Consider the following 20,663-nt stretch of genomic DNA (forward strand, 5'->3'; position numbering starts at 1 on the left):
TTGGACGATAGACTGGGAGAGAGATTAGTTAGAAGGCTGATTTAATAGTTGAGCCAAAACCTATAAAATTATGAAAAGATAGGGGGACCAATTTGAGAGATTAAGAAGTACCATGCAACTGATGGATATGCGGATTAGTAAAAAGAAAGGTTTGGGATGACTTCCAGGTTTCCCATAAGAGTTTATAAAAAATTGCTGGAAAATTACAGGACCCTCTAGAATAGTCCAAATTTCAAACATCGTATCTCATTGTTCCAGTAAAGTATAAAAATTTCCAAGAAACTCCAAATCTAAAATATATCTCCAAGCTTTCGTTTGCAGTTGGAAATGGTACAAAATTCTTTTGTCAGACTCAAGTTTCCTGGTTTGTGGTTTGGATAATATGATCATGGATGGTGAACATATGCAGCAGAAACAAAAAGTGGAAAACCTGTTCAATACTAGTATGGTGAGTAGTGGTGCCTGCAAAGTAAATGCAAAAGGTTCCCTGGAAATAGGCCTGTCTTAACCAAGAAGAATCAGGGTTAATTATTAAGCTAAAGAGACCTTAGAAGGAAGGGGCCAGATCTTTTGGCAGCAACAAGCAAACATCGATCAAACCCCAGAAGTACAGCTGGCTCAGACAGAGGCATGCCAATAGCCTTATTATCCATAACCAAATCCATCACTCTGCACTTAGAGAAAAACCATTACATTGCTAAATCTAGAGTGGTATGACCCACAGTACAAATACTTGGATTGATCACACAGACTCTGGCACCTGCCAAGGGAAAGCTGAATTAACTCTCAATGTCATGCATAATAACGGTTATGGGCATTTCCTTCCATGGAATCTGGTCCTCCAGACGTCCTTGGAGACTCAAAGAGGCTGTTTCTGGGTATTTTAACATTCCCAGGATACTTTGTGCTTTGATTGTTTCTCTTAACCACACATAGTCATGAATGCTTCTTTTGAGACAGCTAAATTTGAAGCAGAGTCTTAGAACTCGAGTAGGCCTTGGAGATTAGCAGGTATAACCTCACACTCAATGTGGCATTTGATCTTCTAATTTTTCAGATGAAGAAACAGAAACTCCAAGAGGTTAAATGATGAGAGGCAGATGAAATAGAGGATAAGAGCACACACCCTGAAGCCAAGACTACCTATTAACTTTGTAACCTTGATGAGGTTCCTTGTCCTCTCTGCCTGTTTCCTCATCTGTAAAATGAGGAGAATAATACCCATCTTATATGGTAGTTCTGAAGATTGAGTGAATTAAACCAGATAAAATGCTTAGAATAGCCTAACACATAGTAAGTGCTTATTTTCATGAGTATAACAGTGAACCCCAACTAGGGTTCTGATCCTACCTCTCCTATATATAGTTAGAAGATGAAAATTCTATCCATTGACAAATTTGCAATAATTATGAATGGTTGTCATATATAATATCTTTTAAAGATGTCTCATCAAAACCTGCATTTGAATTTTTGAAATTCATTCAAGAAGAGTTTCTGTGGTGACAGGCAGGTATGATAACCAGCCCAGGAGATCAACAGAGTCCAGTGACTAACACAGTCTGAAAATTAGCCTTTTGACCAAGAAGACTTGAGTCGTTCCTCAGGTGTCAACTTGGGTCCACCTTCTGTAAACTACGGTCTTAATGAGCTAAAAGGTTGGATTCTGATTTAGATGTAATTCTTGGAAAGGCTGTTAGTTCAACTTTTCTTTGGCTGGTCAAGATTATTTTTCAACAGGTTCCTTAGCCAATAGTGTTACAATACACCACCAAATAAATCAAAAAATGAACATTGCTGTGGGGTGGGAAAAGAAATAGATAATGGAACTCCTGTCGCACTGACAACTATAATCTACAATAAGTTTGACTCACTAAGTACGGCCCAAATAGTATGTTTTATAAGGAGAAGTATGCAGCTAATGAATGTCAAAAGCCAAAAACTCAACCTGCAAAGGGACTTCTTATAGAAAATGAGCTGTAAGAATCATTTGTACTGCACAGTATTCCTCAACCCATAACTAATAAAGTGAACCTCCTAAAGTAGAAAACAGCCAGGAAAATATCGAGAACCTCGAACATGCCTAGCTTAGAGTAGGTACCCAATGAATATTAATTGAATAAATCTAATCTCAATCAATGAAAAAGAATCTCATGTTAACTTGGACCTTTATTATCTGACCTAAGGTACTTGATGGAAATGAGAAGAATTTCTTATATAATTAACTTTTGACATGAAATGGGTGATGACCTAAATAATAAGCTGTGATTGCTAGATAGACATAAAATAGAGATCTAAAGAAAATAGATGGAGGTTTTAAAACTCAGATCAAATTAAGAGGAAAAGGGCAAATGCTTTCATCTTTAGCCTTTATTTCATAATCTACCTATTTAACATTTGAAATTCTGAAGATTATCAGAGTGACAAAAAAGTTCTTTTTCCCCTAGAGGTCGCGTGAAAACTTTTCCAAAAACTATAGATTTGGGGCAAATGCTTTGTAAAATAGTTTAGCAGTTCCTCAAAAGGTTAAATGTAGAGATGCATGTGACCCAATAATTCCACTAACAGGTATATATCCAAGATAAATGAAAAACATGCCCTCCCAAAAAATGTGTACGTGAGTGTTCATAGCAGCATTATTCATAAGAGCCAAAAAGTGGAAACAATCCAAATGTCCAACAACTGGTGAGTGGATAAATAAAATGTGGTATATCCATACAATGGAATATTATTTGGCCATAAAGAAGCCAAATACAAAAGGCTATATATTGTCTGATTCTATTTATGTGAAATGCCCAGAATAGGAAAATCTATAGAGACAGAAAGTAGATTAGTAGTTGCCAGGGCTGGTAGTCTTCAAGGGTTAGGAGGAGAGTAGGTTGGTGGCCAATGAGGAGTAACTGCTAATGGGTACTAATGGATATGGGGCTTCTTTTTAGGGTGATGAAAATGTCCTAAAATTGATTGTGGTAATGGTTGCACAACTCCATAAATATACTAAAAATCATTGAATTGAACACCTCAAACAGATGAGTTGTATGGTCTTAAAAATACAGATTTTTAATTCGACTAATAGAGCGATGGAGGTTCCTAACATTGTCACAAGTTAGGGGCCAGACATGATCAGCCTGGAACAATCCTGGAGAAATTGCAATCCCTAGAGAGAGTTTATTGTCATCACACTGAATTTCCTAATGTTTTGCTGAGCTCTACGTACCTCACAGCCTTCGTACCTGCAGCTGAAGTCGTCACTCCTCCCCCAGGTCTCCACCTAGCTGGCTCCTCGCCAATCAAGCCTCTGTTCCAATGTCCCCTTCTCAGGAAAGGTTTATGAGATCCTCCTCCTAGCTAAAATATTCTTCCCCCACATAAACTCTCTTTCTCATTGCTCTGTTTTGTTTTCTCCACAGCACTTAGTACCATCTGACATTCTCTTGTGTTTATCAGTTTGTTGTCTGCCTCCCCCACCAGAAGGCAAGCTCCATGAGGACGGGAACCACAGTATTTCCCTGTGCCCAGAATGCTACCGGAGAGACAGTGACTGCTTGATGAATATTTATTGAGTAAACGATCTCCATGATCCAAGTCGTAATCAACTTCGTAAGCAACACCCAAAAGGTCAGTCTCTGTACCTTGAGATCACACCTTGTACAGAAGTCCAGGGACACTAATCATCCAGAGAACAGTCCTTAGCCAACTCCCAGACGAAAGGGCAAATGACTCAAACTGGAAACCCCAGTGGCCACCGAGGACTTTCTGTGCTCTCGTGCTAATCTTCCCTCACCATGGTCCCAGGTGAGATGGCAGAGCACACTCAGGGACCTATCCTGTGGGTTTATAAATAAGTCTGGGCTTATTGCTGATCCCAGACTGGCCTACATGGCAACTCGCCCTCAGCTTGCTCAGTTAGTAGGACTGCTCCCAGTAAGGTCAGCAAATAACAGTCATGCAGAGAGCAACACAGAACAAAAACCTGGTCTGCATGGCCACACAAACACCACACATTTAAGATCCTCTCTCAAACCCTAACCTCAGTCTCTACAGAAGCTGTTCATCCTAATCATGCCCCAGAGTTAGGAACTGTCCATCCTAACTCAGAATGGCTATCTGGCCTATTTTTCTTGAAAGTCATTTCATTCAAGTGAGCACTTAAAGAATCGCTAAATGCTTCATAAACTGTAGAGTGCTTGTCACTCAAAAGGTGTTATTATTAAGCCCAAGCAATTGGCACATTTACCAGGATGTTACTTGTGAGCTCTTTGGAAACAATTTACTCAAAATGGTATTTGAGATTTTTTAATTATAAAAAATTTACATTAAATGATTTTATAGATGCAATTTAAACTTATTTGTATATTGAATGCAGAACAATGATCCAAGACTCCCTTTTATAAAACCTCACTTCATATTTGATAACCTGAAACAATGGAGCTCAATGACTGGAGAATACATAAGCCATTTTGTCACAGACTGAAGCTTTGGAAAAGAGAAAGTGTTACCTGGAAGGTGGGTAGTCAACACATCGCAAGGTTTCATAACACATTTAGGGAAAATGCAACAGGTTGCATTTTACTCGTTGAATCCCTGAGGGTAGGATTGGGATGATTCATTGCAGAGAAAATTTATTGCCTTCCAAATGAGGAGCCAGTGAGGTAATTAACTTCTGCTTGGTATGAGGCAAAATAACCGAATGCTCAAGAACAGAGTTCTAGAGGCAGATGTTTTTGAGCTGAAGGTCTTGCTTCTCTCATTTCCTTACTGTGTCACCACAGTCAGGATGTCCTGTGTGAACCTGGGCATTTTATTTAGTCCTTCTGAGCCTGCAGCTCCTCGTCTGCAAAATGGAGACATTTCATAGACTTGTTAGTGCAGATTAAATTGTGTAATGTATGCAAAGCAATTAGCACAGTGCACTTCAATTCCAGGTATTGCCATTTATAAATAAGAATTCTAGTAGACATTTTCTGACCTCTTTTCTCAAATTCAGAATAACTTCTTCAAGGGACCACAAAATTGGGAAGGATGCAAGGCCACTTGATACCAAGAGAGATTATGAAATTAACAGAATGTACATATCTGAGCTCAGGCATGGCCAGACAATTCATATCTATTAGTGGCAAGTCAAGAAACACCATCCAGTTCAGTTGGAGGGTTGATTATAACAGTGCACGTGAACACTAAGTTCTATGAAACTCCACAGAAATCCAACCAAGGAAGAATGTACCCAACCCAGGCTGCATCCTTACAGACGTCTTGAGGATATTGTTGCCATTTATGAAAACAATCCTTTTCCAATTCTCCTGGAGGTCATCACAGGTCTCTTACCTCACAGAGCTACTCTAGTCTTCATGATTTTTATAACAATGTCTTCGATTTATGTAACTCCTTTTTCTTATACATTTTCATGTAAGTTTCAGTCCATTTCATTTAATATTCACAGTATTTCTATGTGATATGCAAAGCCAGTAGTATTAATGCTGTTTTTGGTTTTTTCTTGGTTCTGTTTTGTTTTAACATAGGAAGAGTATGAGACCCAGAGAGGCTAATCCACTTGCCTAGAAGTCACGTAGCTGTTCAGTAGCCATACAGTAGGAACACTTAATCCAGTGAGCTTCCCTCCACATCAGTGTGTCTCAAACTGTAGCATGCATATGAATCCCTGGGAATCTGATTACAATGCAGATTCTGCAGTAGGTCTGGGGGGAACTATGATTCTGCATGTTTAGCAAAGTCCCAAGAGTTGCTACTACTGTAGTCCTTAGAACATCCTTCGCCATACCCTTCATAACATCCTGGGCATGTCCTTCCTCATACTTCTCCCAGTTGCAATTGCACCATTTGGGTAGTCATTCTTATGAACTCCAGCAGAGCGGGAACTATGCTTTGTTCTCTGCTTTGACCTCACTGCCCAGCACCATGACTGGCAAAAAGGAACTGAACAAGCATTTTGGAAAAGTGACCTATTTCCCATCACAAAGCAGCAACACTTGCATATTAAGTCTCTGATTACTTATTGAAAAAGGATATTTATAAAATATCTACATTGTGATGTCTGTTTGTAATTGCCAGGTCCCAAAATAAGTTAACCACAAGAAGCCTTGCAGAGTCAACCAGTTTAGACCTATACATCCATCAGAACTATGCCAGGGTCCAGTGGAACACAATCACATCCCTGGGCCAATGGGATGAGTTAACGCGAGGTCATTCTAAGGGCAAGGGGGAAGTGGAGAACAGGCAGGGTGATTGAGGCTTGCTAACACTCAGCTTGAAGGGAGCCACATCACCTCTGTTCCCACCTGAGGATGCTGATAACACCAATCCACCATGGATGGTGAGTTTTCCATATGCCAAGCACTGTGCTAAGCACTTGGACAAGTCATCTCATTTCATCCTCTCTACAAACCTAGACACAGGCACTTATTTTATAGGTAAGGAAGTAGAGACATACAGTTATTAAACTGTAAGAGGTAAAGATTTGGATTCAGGCAGTCTCACTTCAGAGTCAATACTCTCCACCATGTTGTCTAGTGCCTGGAAGCACATAGAGAAAAGAAACGGTTGCCTGAAGATGGGAGTGACTTTACTCCCTTGTCACCTGATAATTGGCTCCAACAAATCCCAATTAGAAGAAATTGGAGAGAAACACATCACATCAAAAGGAGGTGGCCCATATATCAAAAAGGAAGGGTCCAAGAATATAGTGTAGAAAAAGAAACAGGACTTTCTGTTATAGCAAATGCTCAAATAGTTTGACTCTATTTGGCTTACGGTTAAATATACAACACCACTGAAAGGTTAAGTAAGGGTCAGTTAAGTATTAAGTCTCAAAGGTCTCAGATCCTTTTCACACTTCATTAGGTCTCTTATGAAACCTTGCATTAATGATTGGGCCAAGCCTGAGAAGATGGTCAGCACGTGGAAGATATCAGAATTTTGTGAAGCATGTGTGTCCCATGTAAAATGTCAAAAAGTCTAAAAGACACAGAGACTTTTGTTTTTCAAAAGCTTAAAATTGTGGTGATGTACACCTGAAATCTATATAGTATTATAAACCAATGTTACCTCAGTAAAATAGATAAATATATATTGCACTAATTAGGGAAAAAAAGCAGAAGTTCAACATTTATATTTTAACACTGTCAGAAAATGAGGGAATCAAGAAAATACATTATCAATTTAGATATAAGAAAAGAGTAAACAATCTTTCTTCTTCATAAAAGATTTTTAAATATGGAATAAGAATAAGTAGGGGTACACTAAAATACAACCATAGGATCTTGAATAAAACATTACTACGAAAAGAAGTTGAGCTCTACAGAGCCCACACTTGTCTTTTTATTTATTGTCTATCTTTGGAGGCAACACGATATCACGGACTGTAAAGGCCTGAGACCTGGTTCTACCACTTCCTGGTGGTGGTCTCAAGCTAGAATAATTCTTCCAAAATTCAGTTTCTGTGTCTGTCACATAGGGACAACAAACACTTGCCTCCAAGGATTATCATGAGCCTTATGTTAAATCACATACTGTGAGTATTTAGTCCAAAATGGAAAATCAACACAGGTTGCTCCCTGTTTTCTCTAAGTTCTATTTTCCTAAAAGAATCTCTTTTTAGTATTTCTATTCCTCTTAGTGTTTGCTGGTAGAAAAAAATTGTCCGGGGTTAAGAAAAACAATCTACCACCACACAGATGAAGTATGTGTACAAGAAAATGAATATAAACTATTGGTATATCGGGTGGAAAAATTATCCTATGTTAAGCTTGTTATGTTAAAAATAGAACCATATAAAATTTCACATAGGTGTGCATCCTTAAAAAATCAACTTCACTCATATTCTACCGACAAAGTTTAGTCAATCTACCAAATAACAGTTGTGCTAAAAGTCAAGAAATTTTATGACTCAATAGTGTAGATTTTGGGGGGAAAGAATTCCACTTCAATTTATGAATGTTTTATAAACCATAAAGTACTAAACACAATATTGTTTTTATTGTAATGTTCTGTTGGCTTTGAGAATAATTGGAGATGTCATCAAATTAAATTTACTCAACATATTAGACTACAAATTTTTATTCACTGGAATTCAATATGGAATTTACATGTAAAGTAAGGGAAGTCAGAACTAAGAACTAATAACAACATATATAATAGACATTAAGTCAACAAGGATAACAAACAAAATTTTTAGAAGTCTTCCCACAATTTCCTCTTCCAGACTTGTGGGGGTAGTAGTAGAAATTAATATCCAGTTTTTACACGTCATATTCAGAAAGCTCCTGCTCCCTAGGGGAAAAAAAAGAGAAAAGTATCCTCAAATGAGCACATTTATAATCCTGATTCTTTAAATTCAACCTAATATTTGCACCGTAAAAAAATGATGGAGAAATGTCTTTCAGGCAGTGCTCTGTACGTATTTGTAATCAACCAACAAACTAAAATATTTTTCTGCCTAATTAAAATATTGTTCACTTGCTAATTTTGACCACTTTTTGCCATACTCATAGGTTTTTCTATATGCCAAACTTGCTTTTCTTTCTAAAGGAAACAGCTCAAGGCACTATCAGAATGACCCATCTCTTTTCATGTTATCAGTAGTAAGATTATTTATGAAGTCTTATCTGGAAAGTGTTTATAATCCTTTTTACTGGCATCAGTAAAATTGCCATTCTTCCAACCTGTGCTGTCATTATTACCAGGAAATGAGAATTTGAAGACATGGAAAAAGGCAGGTGATAAAATTTTTAAAAATTAAACAATAAAAGTTCTTTTTCATTTCCTTGATCTTTCCTCAAGATCATCTCTCTAATATTTTGGTCACTTAATAAGACATTAAACGTTTTATTTCCTCCACATTTCTATGTTAATCAAACAGTTTAAAAAGTAGCTGGAATTTTAAAAAGTATTATGGAATTGTAAAAGGTATTAATTTGTGACTTGTTTAGCACACTGTTGGAACATTTTACCAAAGGCCTGTCAGATAGGGAGTTTAGAACCATTCTTAATGCCCTTTTCAGGAATGCAAAGTCAAATAAGTCAAGTAATTTTCAAAGCCTTACATCAAAGTCCCTAACACCCAATTTAAGATGAACATCAATACCTTTGGAAAGTGGCAAGATTGAGGTAGGGAAATATTTTCTGCTAATTTCACTCAAAAACCAAAAAGGCAGGTTGAGTTTTAAGAGAGAAGGATAAAGAGAGAGGAAGAGATATACGAGATTTATACAGGTGCTGTCTTCTCCCACTTTTAGCAATCTTAATTAATTTCTGTAATAACCAGCCTCGTTCCTAGAGGAGAGAGCGATGTGTGGCAAATCATGCAGCCATCGCTGGCAAAGTAAACTTCTAGAATCTCCCTCACATTCAACAATTCCCTTTGCTTATGTTTCAGAAACAAGGGGTAAGAATAATACATGGGTTTGCAAACTGAGTTTCCTTCCCTCCTACAGCCTCAGCCTCCAGCTTGTGTCTCTTCAGTCTGTGCTCTGAGGGGTACCTTCAATTTTCTCCACAGTAAGACAGTAACAGTAAGGGAGAGAATGAAATAGCAAGTGAGGGAAAGACCAGACAACTGGTGGGGATGGAAGAGTGAGCAGAAACCCATTTCTCACCTGCCTTAATCCCAGGTAGTGACAGCTAACACTGCTCCTTGGTGTTCTTTCCGTCTGCTCTTGCTAGAACAAAGTGGATTCAGCACAGGTGGTCTCTTAGCAACCTTGGTTCCTGTGTCAAAGCATATCAAAAGGTTTTATTGGATAGTGAGGTAGTGTATGAAGTGGAGGGGCAGAAAGCCTGCATGGAGAAACTCTAAAACTACTCTCGAAGAAGTCAGGAAGGAGATGTCAAAGAGTGCACTTTGAAAAATATGACGCTTTAATTTCAACTTATTACAGAATTGTATAGCTAAAAACTAAACCTTTAACAGAAAGGTTAAGCTGAATTCTAGGATTTTCCTGGCAGGGCAAACAATCACCATGCTTTTAAAAAACAATTCTTGGGGGAAGGGGGGTGGGTAGAGATATTGTTTAAGAGTTCTTACTTGCAACTAGTAGATAAATAAGTTCTGAAGACCTAATACACGGTACAGTGAATACAGACCATAAAACTGTTGTTAACATTGAACTGCTAAGAGACTAGATTTTAATTCTTCCAACATTAGAAGAAATGATAATTATGTGAGGCAATAGAGGTGTGAGCTAACACTACTATGTCAATTATATTGCAATATAAATGTGTCAAATCAATGTGTTGTACACCTTAAACTTACACAATGTTGTACGTCAAATATAACTCAACACAAAACAATTCCCTAAAAATTATTTTAAATATATTGGCTTCATTATCTTCCATGACAACAAACAAACAAAATTTCTCTGTCTGCAGAGGAGAACATAACTCATGTGATTGCATGTCTGCTGTAAATTCTATCAGTTTTAAGATTTTGCATCACTTTTACAAAAAAATTAGAAAATGGAGGAGTGAATTTATTACAAAAGATCAGGCTTTAAAATCCAGCCACAAATGGAAGATTATTTATCCAATAAAATGATAGTTATTACAATTATGAATAGAACACTACTTAGAAAATTACGTTAAAATATTTAAATATGATTAAAATCCATACCTTTGACCACTCATTACGCTCTTAGGTGTATATCCTAAAGAAATGCATGGATATCCACACCCGGACACCTATCCAAACATTACTCATAATATCCTCAACTTAGAAACAACCCAAATGCCCATTAGTAGGTAGATAAATTCATATAATGGAATATTATACTATAATGAAATTAAGCTACAGATAAATATGAAAACAGAGGTCAGTTTTACAAACATAGTGTTTAATTTTTAAAACGCAAGACACAAAAGAAAACATATCATGTAATAATATTTATGTAAGTAGAAAAACAGTTAAAAGCTCATGGTTCAGGGGTGTATATATGGGTGGCAATGGTGTGGGTGGTAAATTTATCAAGAAAAACGAGGGACTGGCTACTATAAAATCACGGGAGTGGTGACTTTAGCGAGCGAAGGGAAGGGAGAGGTGGGGAGTTCCAGCAATGCTTTATTTCTTGTCCTGGGTGGCAGTTACATTAGGAATCACTTTTTAACTACTTGTGAAACCGTACATAGAAGTTTTACGTGCTTTTCTGTATGTATGTTAGACTTTACGATTGAAATATTAAAAAAGGAAAACAGAGAAATACCTACAAATGTCAATAGTGGTCAGAGTAGCCAAGTTTGGGTAGAAGGACTATGCGTGATATTTTTTCCCTTGCTTTTTCCATTTCTCACATTTTCATTTAAAAGGATGTTGCTTATGTAACTTCAGAGAACTAAAGAAAGTAGTCCCGTAATTGCTAGTCCTCTTTCTTCTCTGTGTATTGAAAAGTAACATACACTCATTTTAATTTTGTCAAACCAATCATGTTAACAAATATTTTCATTAAAATGTTTCACTGATAAATTTAATTTTCCTTGAGTTCATATTAAGTCTCTTTTGCTAACGAACATGTTCTTGTCTCATTCAAAATGCTCATTAGAAAGAGGAATGTGGGTAGTTCCTGTTTGTTTCTTCTCCTTGATGTTAGATCTGTTTCAAGAGCTCAGTCATTGGAAGGACACAAATTTGTATCATCATAAGCTTGCTAACACACTCACATATTACTGTGGATTAAAGTTATGCGTGTCACAGTACTTTGGTTTACATTTGACCTAATAAGTTCTTACTTACTTAGGTAGAAGTTTGCTAATCAAGCGTTTTTTCTTCGGGATCGCAGGGACATTCTTTGGGGGGAAAATTATTTAACAGCAGCAATTTTCAGAAAAAAAATGATTCCTAGTGTTTTTTGTGCACTAAAAATATAAACAAATGTCAAACAAGTTAGGACACTTCTAAAAGTAAGCCAGAATACATTGAGTGTGACTATCTCAAGACTGTGTTCTTATTTTGAAGGTAGTATTTAAAAATCATAGCTAAAATAACATCACCTCCAATTTCTGATATGAGATATCCTAGGTTATTTTGGGCCAAATGTATTTCACACTGAAATTTCAGAGGACGGCAAATAATTTCCCCTCCCATCTTAATGCCTCTACCTACCTTTCTTTTCCCTATTTCCAGAAGGCACTGGGGATCAATTTATTTTATGGAACGCTGTACTGAAAATAGAATGAATATTCTCTCGTCTAGTTTTTAAAATTTGTCTTTATTTTTTCTTTTACCTCAATCATGAGTCCAAATAATCTAATTCCAATTGACTTGTTGATTGTTTACTGAAGAGTTGAATGGTGGCATCCCACAAAGTAACTTAGACAAATGGAGAGTAGCAATAATCTTTGCTCTCTGGGGTTGAACATCATTGTATTCTCTTTCTTCACTCTGGCATCAGCATATAGGCTCTTGCCTTTAAAACCTTTACAATTTTGTTTTTATGTAAAATGAGTATTCTCAAATCAACTCTGACTCCTGGGACTATAAGAAGAGTGCATTTGCTAACTGTCTTGGTCCCTTGGCAAAAACAAAACAATGCAAAACAAACAAACAAAAAATCCTCTATTATATAAAATTATTACTAGTACTAAGACTTCACCCTTTTCTTGATTTCTCTCAACCTCTACTATTTCCCTTTATTAAGCGTGGATTCTTGGTCAAGACAAAGAACAGAACATACTTTGCAAAGTCTCTTCTTCAATCAAAAGAAAAACACTTTTCATTGGATTCAAGTTTATAGTCTTAGATGCATGAGTCACATTTCAAAAAATATTTTCTTTTTTGACAAGAATTTGCGAATCCTACTCTTTGCTTCCATCAATATCTAATGGTCAAAATAATGTTAATGGAAGTTCCCTAGAGACACAAGTTGAAAAATGAGACATAATTGAAATCTGTTCATTTTTTCTGAATAGGAAACTTAAGTAAAGTATAATAATTACGATTATTGAGGGTGTAATATGTGCCAGGCTGTGATTATGCACTATTGGGAGATGGAGCAATGGCCCAAGACTATTCAGTATTCTATGCTGGAACCTAAATACTACTAACCCAGGACTCCAGTCCGCAGGTGTCACCTCTTTCAACTACATGGATTTATTAATGTTTTTAAATGAAAAATTACTTTTGAAAACATCTATATTACAATGGAAAGTGACTATACTGAAATGGAAATATCCACATGTAATTGTTAATGGCCACTCTTCCTCTTCGGTTCTGGCTCCCTTCTGTATATGTGAACTGAATATGTTGAAGATTGGGATGGACAGTCTTGCAGTTACCCCTCTGGGCCCCCATAACCCTGAATTTGCCAGAATATCTTTTCGACAGCCAGTTGTTAATTTATTCACATCTAAACAGTCTACTCTTTGTAAATGGAATAGTCACAGAACAGCACTACGAGCTTACTGTCAAGCAATCAGGTTAGCTGAAAGTACCGTTTTTTATTAGCTTTTACTATATGCAATTTTATTCTTGTTTATTATTAGTTTGTTATCTATCCACTGATCAACTTATGACTGACAAATTTCTCCCCTTGACATCCTTAACATTAACTGGACGGAGAAACAATAAGAATGCTTCTAGGACGTGGTGGTTGAGAGATGGGTCTGGAATCAGACTGATGGAGTTCAACTCAGATCCGCCACTTACCGTGAAATCTTGGACAAGTTACATGAACTCTCTGTACCTCAGTTAGCACTTCTATAAAATGGGGACGATAATAATAGTACCTACTTCTTAGGCAGTGTGAGAATTAAAAGAGTTAATACTTGTGCCCAGCAACAAACATTTAATAAGCAATGGTGACTATTATTATTAATTATAGTCTAGCATATTACCTCTTAGATAGTACCTCTTAAATGAATCACTCCTCTCAGGTTCTCTTTAAGCACCTAAACACATAAAACTATCACATGCCTACTCATCCTTTGAAACCCTTGTTACCTCCTCTGTGATCCATCCTGACTTCCTCAGGCAGAATTTATTGCCCACTTGTCTATAATGCATCGCAACTCACTACACTGTGTTATGGTTATTTGTTTGCGTTCACCACCCCAGAAGCAGTTGCTGTCTTTCTAGAAAGTGGGTATGGCCTTACCCATCCTGGATCCCAGTGCCTCATGCTATCTGAAGCTAATTAGCTAATTAGTTTTCAACAAATATTGATTTAATCATTGCACATGAAGTAGAAATTTTCTTGGAAGACTTAAAGTTCAAATGTCAATCACAACAAGAAAAACACATATCGTAAGACTACTTTTCCCAGCAAATATTTTAAAAATAAAATCCCAAAGTTGGGTGCTTTCAATTTGTCTCCAAATGGAGTATGTCTCTTTCTCGTAAAATTTATATTAAATAAAATTATCTTTTAGAAATTTGGGAAATCATATGGGAATTATGTCTTGTTTATGTTTTTGCTTTTGTTTTTGTTTTTTGCTTGTAATTAAGGAACCAAGTCAAGCTGTTGGAAGACAACAAAAATTTGGCACCGCTACAGGATTTTAAGATAGAAGTGTCTTGTTGGGATGGCTACCGTTTCTACAGCCTAATGAGATGTGTGCCCTTAAAACTCCAGAAATGGATGGTGGTGTGGCAGGGCAGGAGATGTAAACACCTCAAATTTGAGTCATTTAGAAGTTAACTATAAACTCAGGCACATTCAATGGTACATGGATTTTGTGTGTTCTGTAAGTTTCTAGAATTTGAGTTAAAGTTACACTTTCTTGACTATTTTGAGTTCAAGTTGCATCCATTTGATTCTGCCCAAAGCTGAATTATATGATAAAGGAAATTCAACATGCATCTGAGAAATTAACTCATCAATGCTATGAGCCTTATATGAGAAAAAGCTTCAGTGAGAATCATATTAAATGGCATAGGGCTTTACACTTAAATGATTGCAAGCATCATTGTTGTACCTTGTTTCCTGATTAAGATATGATTTCGAGAAGATGTTTCTCTTTCTAGCTAAGAAAACCAACAGCAGTGAAAGGTCTGAAATATTATGGAAATGTCATCACTGGAAAAGAGACTTGAGATTTTGTAAACTTCTCATTTGACAAACGAGGCCCAGAGAAGTACAGTGACTTGTCTGATGTCACACAGTTACTTTTCTTCAGAGCTACTGTCATAATTGCCTCAGCAATTTTCTGCCATTTATGATAAACTGGATTCTGCATTTCACCAGACTTGGCTGTTTGCAGATATTCTACCTTCATCACCTCCCAATTTCTTTGATTCAGGCCAAGGTAAGCCCAGAGAGTCCAGAATAAAGGAAAGCACAAGTGAAAACTGAGAAACTTGGCAGGTCAGGCTCATGAGGCACAGAACTGGACAAAGTGAACTTTGACTGAAAACAAAAACATATGCTTTGTCACAGATGGTCAATCAGCAAGGTGGAGTGGGGAGAGAGTAGGTTTTGGAGCCAGATGGAACTGGTTTTAGATCCTGATTCTGGCTGATCTTCACTCTGTAGCCTTGTACCCTGCACTCAACCTCACCTACTACCTCATCTGGAGAACAGAGATAATATCTGTTTTGCAGGAGTTTGAAAGGATTTTATTCGTAACTACAGTTAAGACGGGCCTACAGATGCTTCGATTTTAATCTCATAAAACCTTATGAGGTGAGTTATTAACACTCCTATTTCCTTAGATGGAGAGACAAGACCAGAGGGGTTAAGTGAGCTCTTCAAGATCACAGACCCAGAATAACCAGGGATTTAAGTGGAGGTCTGTTTGGCTCCAAAGTCTTAGTCACTGCAGTATCTCAGGATTGACAAAAAGGTAAGCCAAGAGCCCAGCGTGCTGCCTGGTACTGGACAAAATAGTGGTTGGTACGATGAAGCAGCAGAATCAGAAAGATGCCACTTCTCTGCAGCCCAACTATCCCAAAGAGAGAAGAGTGACTCAGACGGATGAGAGGAAACAAATGGACTTAAGAGATGGAAAGTCCTGAGAAGCTGCAGCAGCCACACAGACATGGGGACAGCAGGGCGCTGGCTCATCTGGCAGCACTCATGAGGGTCCACTGATCACCCCATGTGGAACCACTCTTCTTCTCTTATCTTCAACTGTCCCTCTCATGCGTCCTTTCTGTGTCAACACCTGTCCAGTTTGGGCCTTCCTAAGCCATCTATGACCATAGCTCAAATGCTTTAAGTAAAGATTCTGGCCCTAAAATGGACTATTTTTCTACACATGAACAAACATTTCCTTTTAATCATCCGCTACCAAGATGCCTAAAGGCTGAGATTTCCCACCAACCACATACCTGCCCCAAATAGGAGACTATGCGTCACCCCTAAGAAGACATCACTCAATTACAGGCACTTAACATTAAGAAATATTCTGGAACCAAATATTTAAAATGTTTTCAACCTTCTCCCTGCCAAGTTCCCCAACCCTCTCCATGAATCACAGCTGTAATGCACTCTTACAAGACCAAACCGGAAAGGCCCAGAAGCTCTGGAACTGCCCAGAGCCCTGGCTGGGGACCAGCCCTGAAAGGCTTCACCCGGAAGCCCTAACACAGCAGGGTCATCCAACACTGGTCCTTTCATGATGTGAGGAAGCAGGAGTGGCACTAAGGGTGTTTGTTTGTTAGGTTTTTGCTTTTTATCTGCAGAACTCATACGTCCAGACAAGTGTCATCCCAGGTTTGGGCTTGGTGAGTAGAGGAGCATGGAGAATCTCCGGACCTGCTTGAGTTCTGGAAAGCAACTGGCAAAACCTTTTAAACTGTCCTCTTATTCTGTAACACACACTTCTCTCCATAAATTCATCAGCGATGATTTTTTAAAATATTAAAGTGAAGATTTGATTTTTGAAACCAGCTCAATGTTATTTGGAGTTGTTTAGCTAAGGTGGATTGGAGGCTAGATTGGAGAACAGAATTTCAAGTTAAATAAAAGATTTTGACCTCTTTTGAGGCAGAATTATATTTCCAGCATTTAGCATAGAACTTGGAACAAAATAGGTGCTCAATAAAAAACATGGGGGTTGGTGGGAAGGATGAGATGTGACTTTAAGGTGCTGTTCTATGCCTCACAGGCTCATGACTTAGAAGGTGAACCCAAGGAGGAGCCCTGAAGATCACTGAATCATTTTCCAAGAAAGTACACGCTTCCAAGGGGAAGTCTGACCTATAATGCCCATTTTCAGTGAGTAAGTTTTGGGTGTGAAGGCCCTGTGGAATACCTACAGTATCCTGTCTATTCTTCTCATATACCATGGAACAAGCCCACTCTGACTCCCAATCAGACTTACCCATGAAATGACTTCTTTCTCCTGCTACATTTAGAGTTTATTGTCTCTTTGTTAACCTAGCACTGTGACTTGCACACAGTAGATATTAAATAAACATTTGCAGAACGAAAGCTCATAAAGGACAGCAAAAATCTCATCGTACCTCCTGAGTTATAGGGTAGCACTTTGGGAAGCAGATCTTCTCTGAGACAACCTTCCTTTCTGTTTCATCCAGATAGAGAATCGAATCTACCAGTCCTTTGGAACCATAGAAACACACAGGAAAAGAAAAATTTTAGAATGCTGATCAGAGTCGAGAAGATAAGTTTATTAAGACCAGCTTATGCTTTGAAATTGTTTTGGGAAATTCCCCATCATCTTGGATCTTAGCTGTAGCCTAATATCCTGAACTGCTAACCACACACTATCCTCCAAGGCTCCCACCCTCAGCACTCACACAGCTTCCACCATCCTAAAGATGAACTTATTAAAAGTAGTAAAAGCCAATCATTGTCTCTACAATTTAGATCGATGTTCCCCATCAAAGACCACATTGGGGGCTCTAGGTTTGAATTTGAAACAAATGAGCGATGATTAAGAAGATTTAGGAAAAATTCAAATGAAGGATTTCATAATTAATGTTACCATACTTGACCACTTATATACGTTAAGATTAAACCCCACCATGCTGTAAAACAGTTTATGACGCTCATTTCACAAACAAGGAAACTGAGGCTCAGAGAGATTGAGTACTTATTTAAGGGCATACAGCTTGTTAGTGGTCCAAGCCAGGGCTCAATACCAGGCCAGCATCTGCCTCCTTCCCATTCACTGTGATGCCTCCCTCACACATTTCAACAGAAGCCTAATGCGCATGTTCAAGAGAGTTGAATGTATGTAACCACAGCAGAAAACTATACGAGCCCATTGTCCTGAAGAAGGACCAGAGCATCAGGTTTCATCTCTGCCCACAAGGACCAAGCAGGGCATCAGTCTTTCTGAGCTTCAGGGTCCTCCTTTTCCAGACAGAAAACACAGTGACCTACTTTGCAGGACTCTCAGAAGCAACCATTATTTTTTAAAAGGCTGCAAAGACAAAGCCTTTGGCTAAACAAGCAAACAAACAAAAAAAACAGAAGGCAATGAATCCATGGAACAGGACAGGCACCATCTTCCAAATCTCAAGAAAATGACAGAAAAATGACACAGCCCGCGTCTCCTGTTGAACACTCCCCTGCAGATACTTTCCGTATGTGAAATTTCTCTGAAATCACTGAAATCCTCTCTTTGGAGAAGAAACACCAGGAGACAGGAATATTGAGCACAGCCACAAGGTTTGGTCAAGTACTTTAGATATTATTAACCCCTTGCTTCTCCTCCTGCTTTTATTTAGCCAGAAGGAAATGGAAGGAATAAAATTCTAATTCATTAATCTATTGTATAATCAGCCTTATAAAAATTGGAGAGATGTTGAAATGCAGGGAGGGGAAATAAGCTTTAGGAGTCTAAGTGTTGTCTTACTATATTCTCCCTCTACCAGAAGCAAACAAGAGTCACACTAAACTTCCCTCCTACATCAACATTTTAAAATGCCACATTTTTTAAAAAACTTACTGTTCAGGCGTTCAAAAAGCGAAGTTCAAAGTCAAGGAGATGATCTCTCTCTTTCGTGAAAACACCATATGCTCCTAGATGGATCAGGAGACTCTCTGGGCTGTTATTAATAACTGGCTTAGAGCTTTTTGAAGAAACATGAGCCAGACTGTCACGGGAGGAGGCAAGTGGAAAGGAATTGACAGACACAGGTGGGATAAATTATGACAAAAATATACCTAGGCCCACAGAGGAGCTCAAATAACCCACGAGGAGGAGATCAGCCCCTCCACAATCAATAGACCCCATGTCAAATGTTCTAAGAGTTAAACAATCAACTCATAAAAATATGCTTACTTTTACTCTCTTGAGAAAGGCCATGACTCATGTAATGTTATACTCTGCTTTGTTCTTCTGAGCAATTCTCTTCCATGGATATCTGAATATCTCTCAAATTTATACACTTTTGTCTTCTTTGCTTTGACTTCCCCGTTTTTAAAACATATAAACAAATGGATTTTCAAATGTACATTATCAACTTTTTGAGATTTGTTTACCTGTGAGCATTATTGATCTCTCTCCCTTAAGATAGCAAAACAATTCCTGGAAGTACCTGTATGTGTTGGGGGGAGGGGTGTGGGTCTTGGGATTGTATCGAACATAAAAGGGAACCTGTAGAATCGAAATCTGAAGAACAGAAGCGTGATGATGACCTGGTTCCTGGTGTGTGGTGGCTCTCCTCTTTTGAAAATCTCTATTTCAAAAAAGTCCAAGTCTATGCCTGCTCTCCCCCAACAGTTGACATCAAATTGTTCAGACCATTAACAGCATGTCTTCAGACCTAAATTATATTAAACACTAGCTCTGTTTGAAGTGTCAAAAGAAAACTGATAGGGGCCAGCCGGTGGCATAGTGGTTGAGTTTGCGTTCTCTGCTTGGAGAGCCCGAGGTTCACAGGTTTGGATCCCAGGCATGGACCTAGTGCCTCTTGTCAAGCCATGCTGTGGCAGCATCCCACATAAAATAGAGGAAGAGTGGCACAGATGTTAGCTCAGGGTCAATCTTCCTCACCAAAGAAAAAGAAAGAAAAGAAAGAAAATTGGTGATTAGACAAAAGCTATTGAAATATATAAAGATACAAATTGAAGGGAACAAATGCTTGTCAAATTCCCTCGTTCTTAAAGTTCCAGCTGCCTGTCTCCCTGGTTCAGGCCTGGTAACTGTTCTTTTTTCAAACTAAACCCTTTTTCAAGTGTTTAAATACTAGAAGTGGGGAAGCCAGCACACCTTACTACAAACGTCACACAGTGGAGTGTTATCCTGCTGAGGCAGTTGATTAAGAGAGAAAGTAATACACCAGTCTACTAGATGGGTGAGAGGGAGAAGAGTAGGTACAGAGCCTTAATTGTTTTTTTCATACTCTGATCAGTTTAAAATTTTTGAGTATCCCCTGAATATATATGTATCTGGATAGAACATATTCATGTACTATTGTAAATATATTATGGGCATTGTAAAACATAAGTAGAAATTTTTAAAAGATATAATTTAAAAATAGACATTCTAATATTCTCTTAACACTCCCAGTGGGTCATTTTTACCGGTTCCTGGGGCATGAACACCCCGCTCTGCAGATGACTAGGGGGTGTTCCAGAACCGTAGCTCCGCCACTTATGATCTGTTGTGGGCTGAATTGTGTCCCTCAGAAAGATATGCTCAAGTCTTAACCCTCCGTCCTAACCTGTGAATGTGGCCTGATATGGAAACGCCATGTGACGAAGGAAACAGACACTGGAGTGATGTGTCTACAAGCCAAGGAATCTCAAGGA

General features: G+C 38.1%; 1 protein-coding gene across 2 annotated transcripts; it reads right to left on the reverse strand.

Annotated features, from left to right (window-relative positions):
• Positions 1 to 8,054: 8,054 nt before the first annotated feature.
• On the reverse strand, positions 8,055 to 18,989 carry MRLN (myoregulin). Of its 2 annotated transcripts, XM_070611765.1 has the most exons (4): positions 18,856 to 18,989; positions 17,405 to 17,499; positions 9,609 to 9,720; positions 8,055 to 8,283 (listed from the first exon to the last, which is right to left on the reverse strand). In XM_070611765.1, the coding sequence occupies exon 4, from the start codon at positions 8,261 to 8,263 to the stop codon at positions 8,123 to 8,125; it is 141 nt and encodes a 46-aa protein (XP_070467866.1). In that variant the 5' UTR covers positions 8,264 to 8,283; positions 9,609 to 9,720; positions 17,405 to 17,499; positions 18,856 to 18,989; the 3' UTR covers positions 8,055 to 8,122. The 2 variants fall into 2 exon arrangements, with proteins under 2 accessions (XP_070467866.1, XP_070467873.1); XM_070611772.1 differs by lacking the exon at positions 17,405 to 17,499 and having other exon boundaries at positions 18,856 to 18,973.
• Between the last annotated feature and the right edge of the window lie 1,674 nt (positions 18,990 to 20,663).

The sequence above is a fragment of the Equus przewalskii genome, chromosome 1 (genome assembly GCF_037783145.1).
Source record: "Equus przewalskii isolate Varuska chromosome 1, EquPr2, whole genome shotgun sequence".
NCBI lineage: Eukaryota > Metazoa > Chordata > Mammalia > Perissodactyla > Equidae > Equus > Equus przewalskii.

Bases quoted from the DNA above. Each gene is read 5' to 3' on its own strand.
- MRLN (XM_070611765.1), bottom strand. From the start codon at position 8,263: ATGACGTGTAAAAACTGGATATTAATTTCTACTACTACCCCCACAAGT.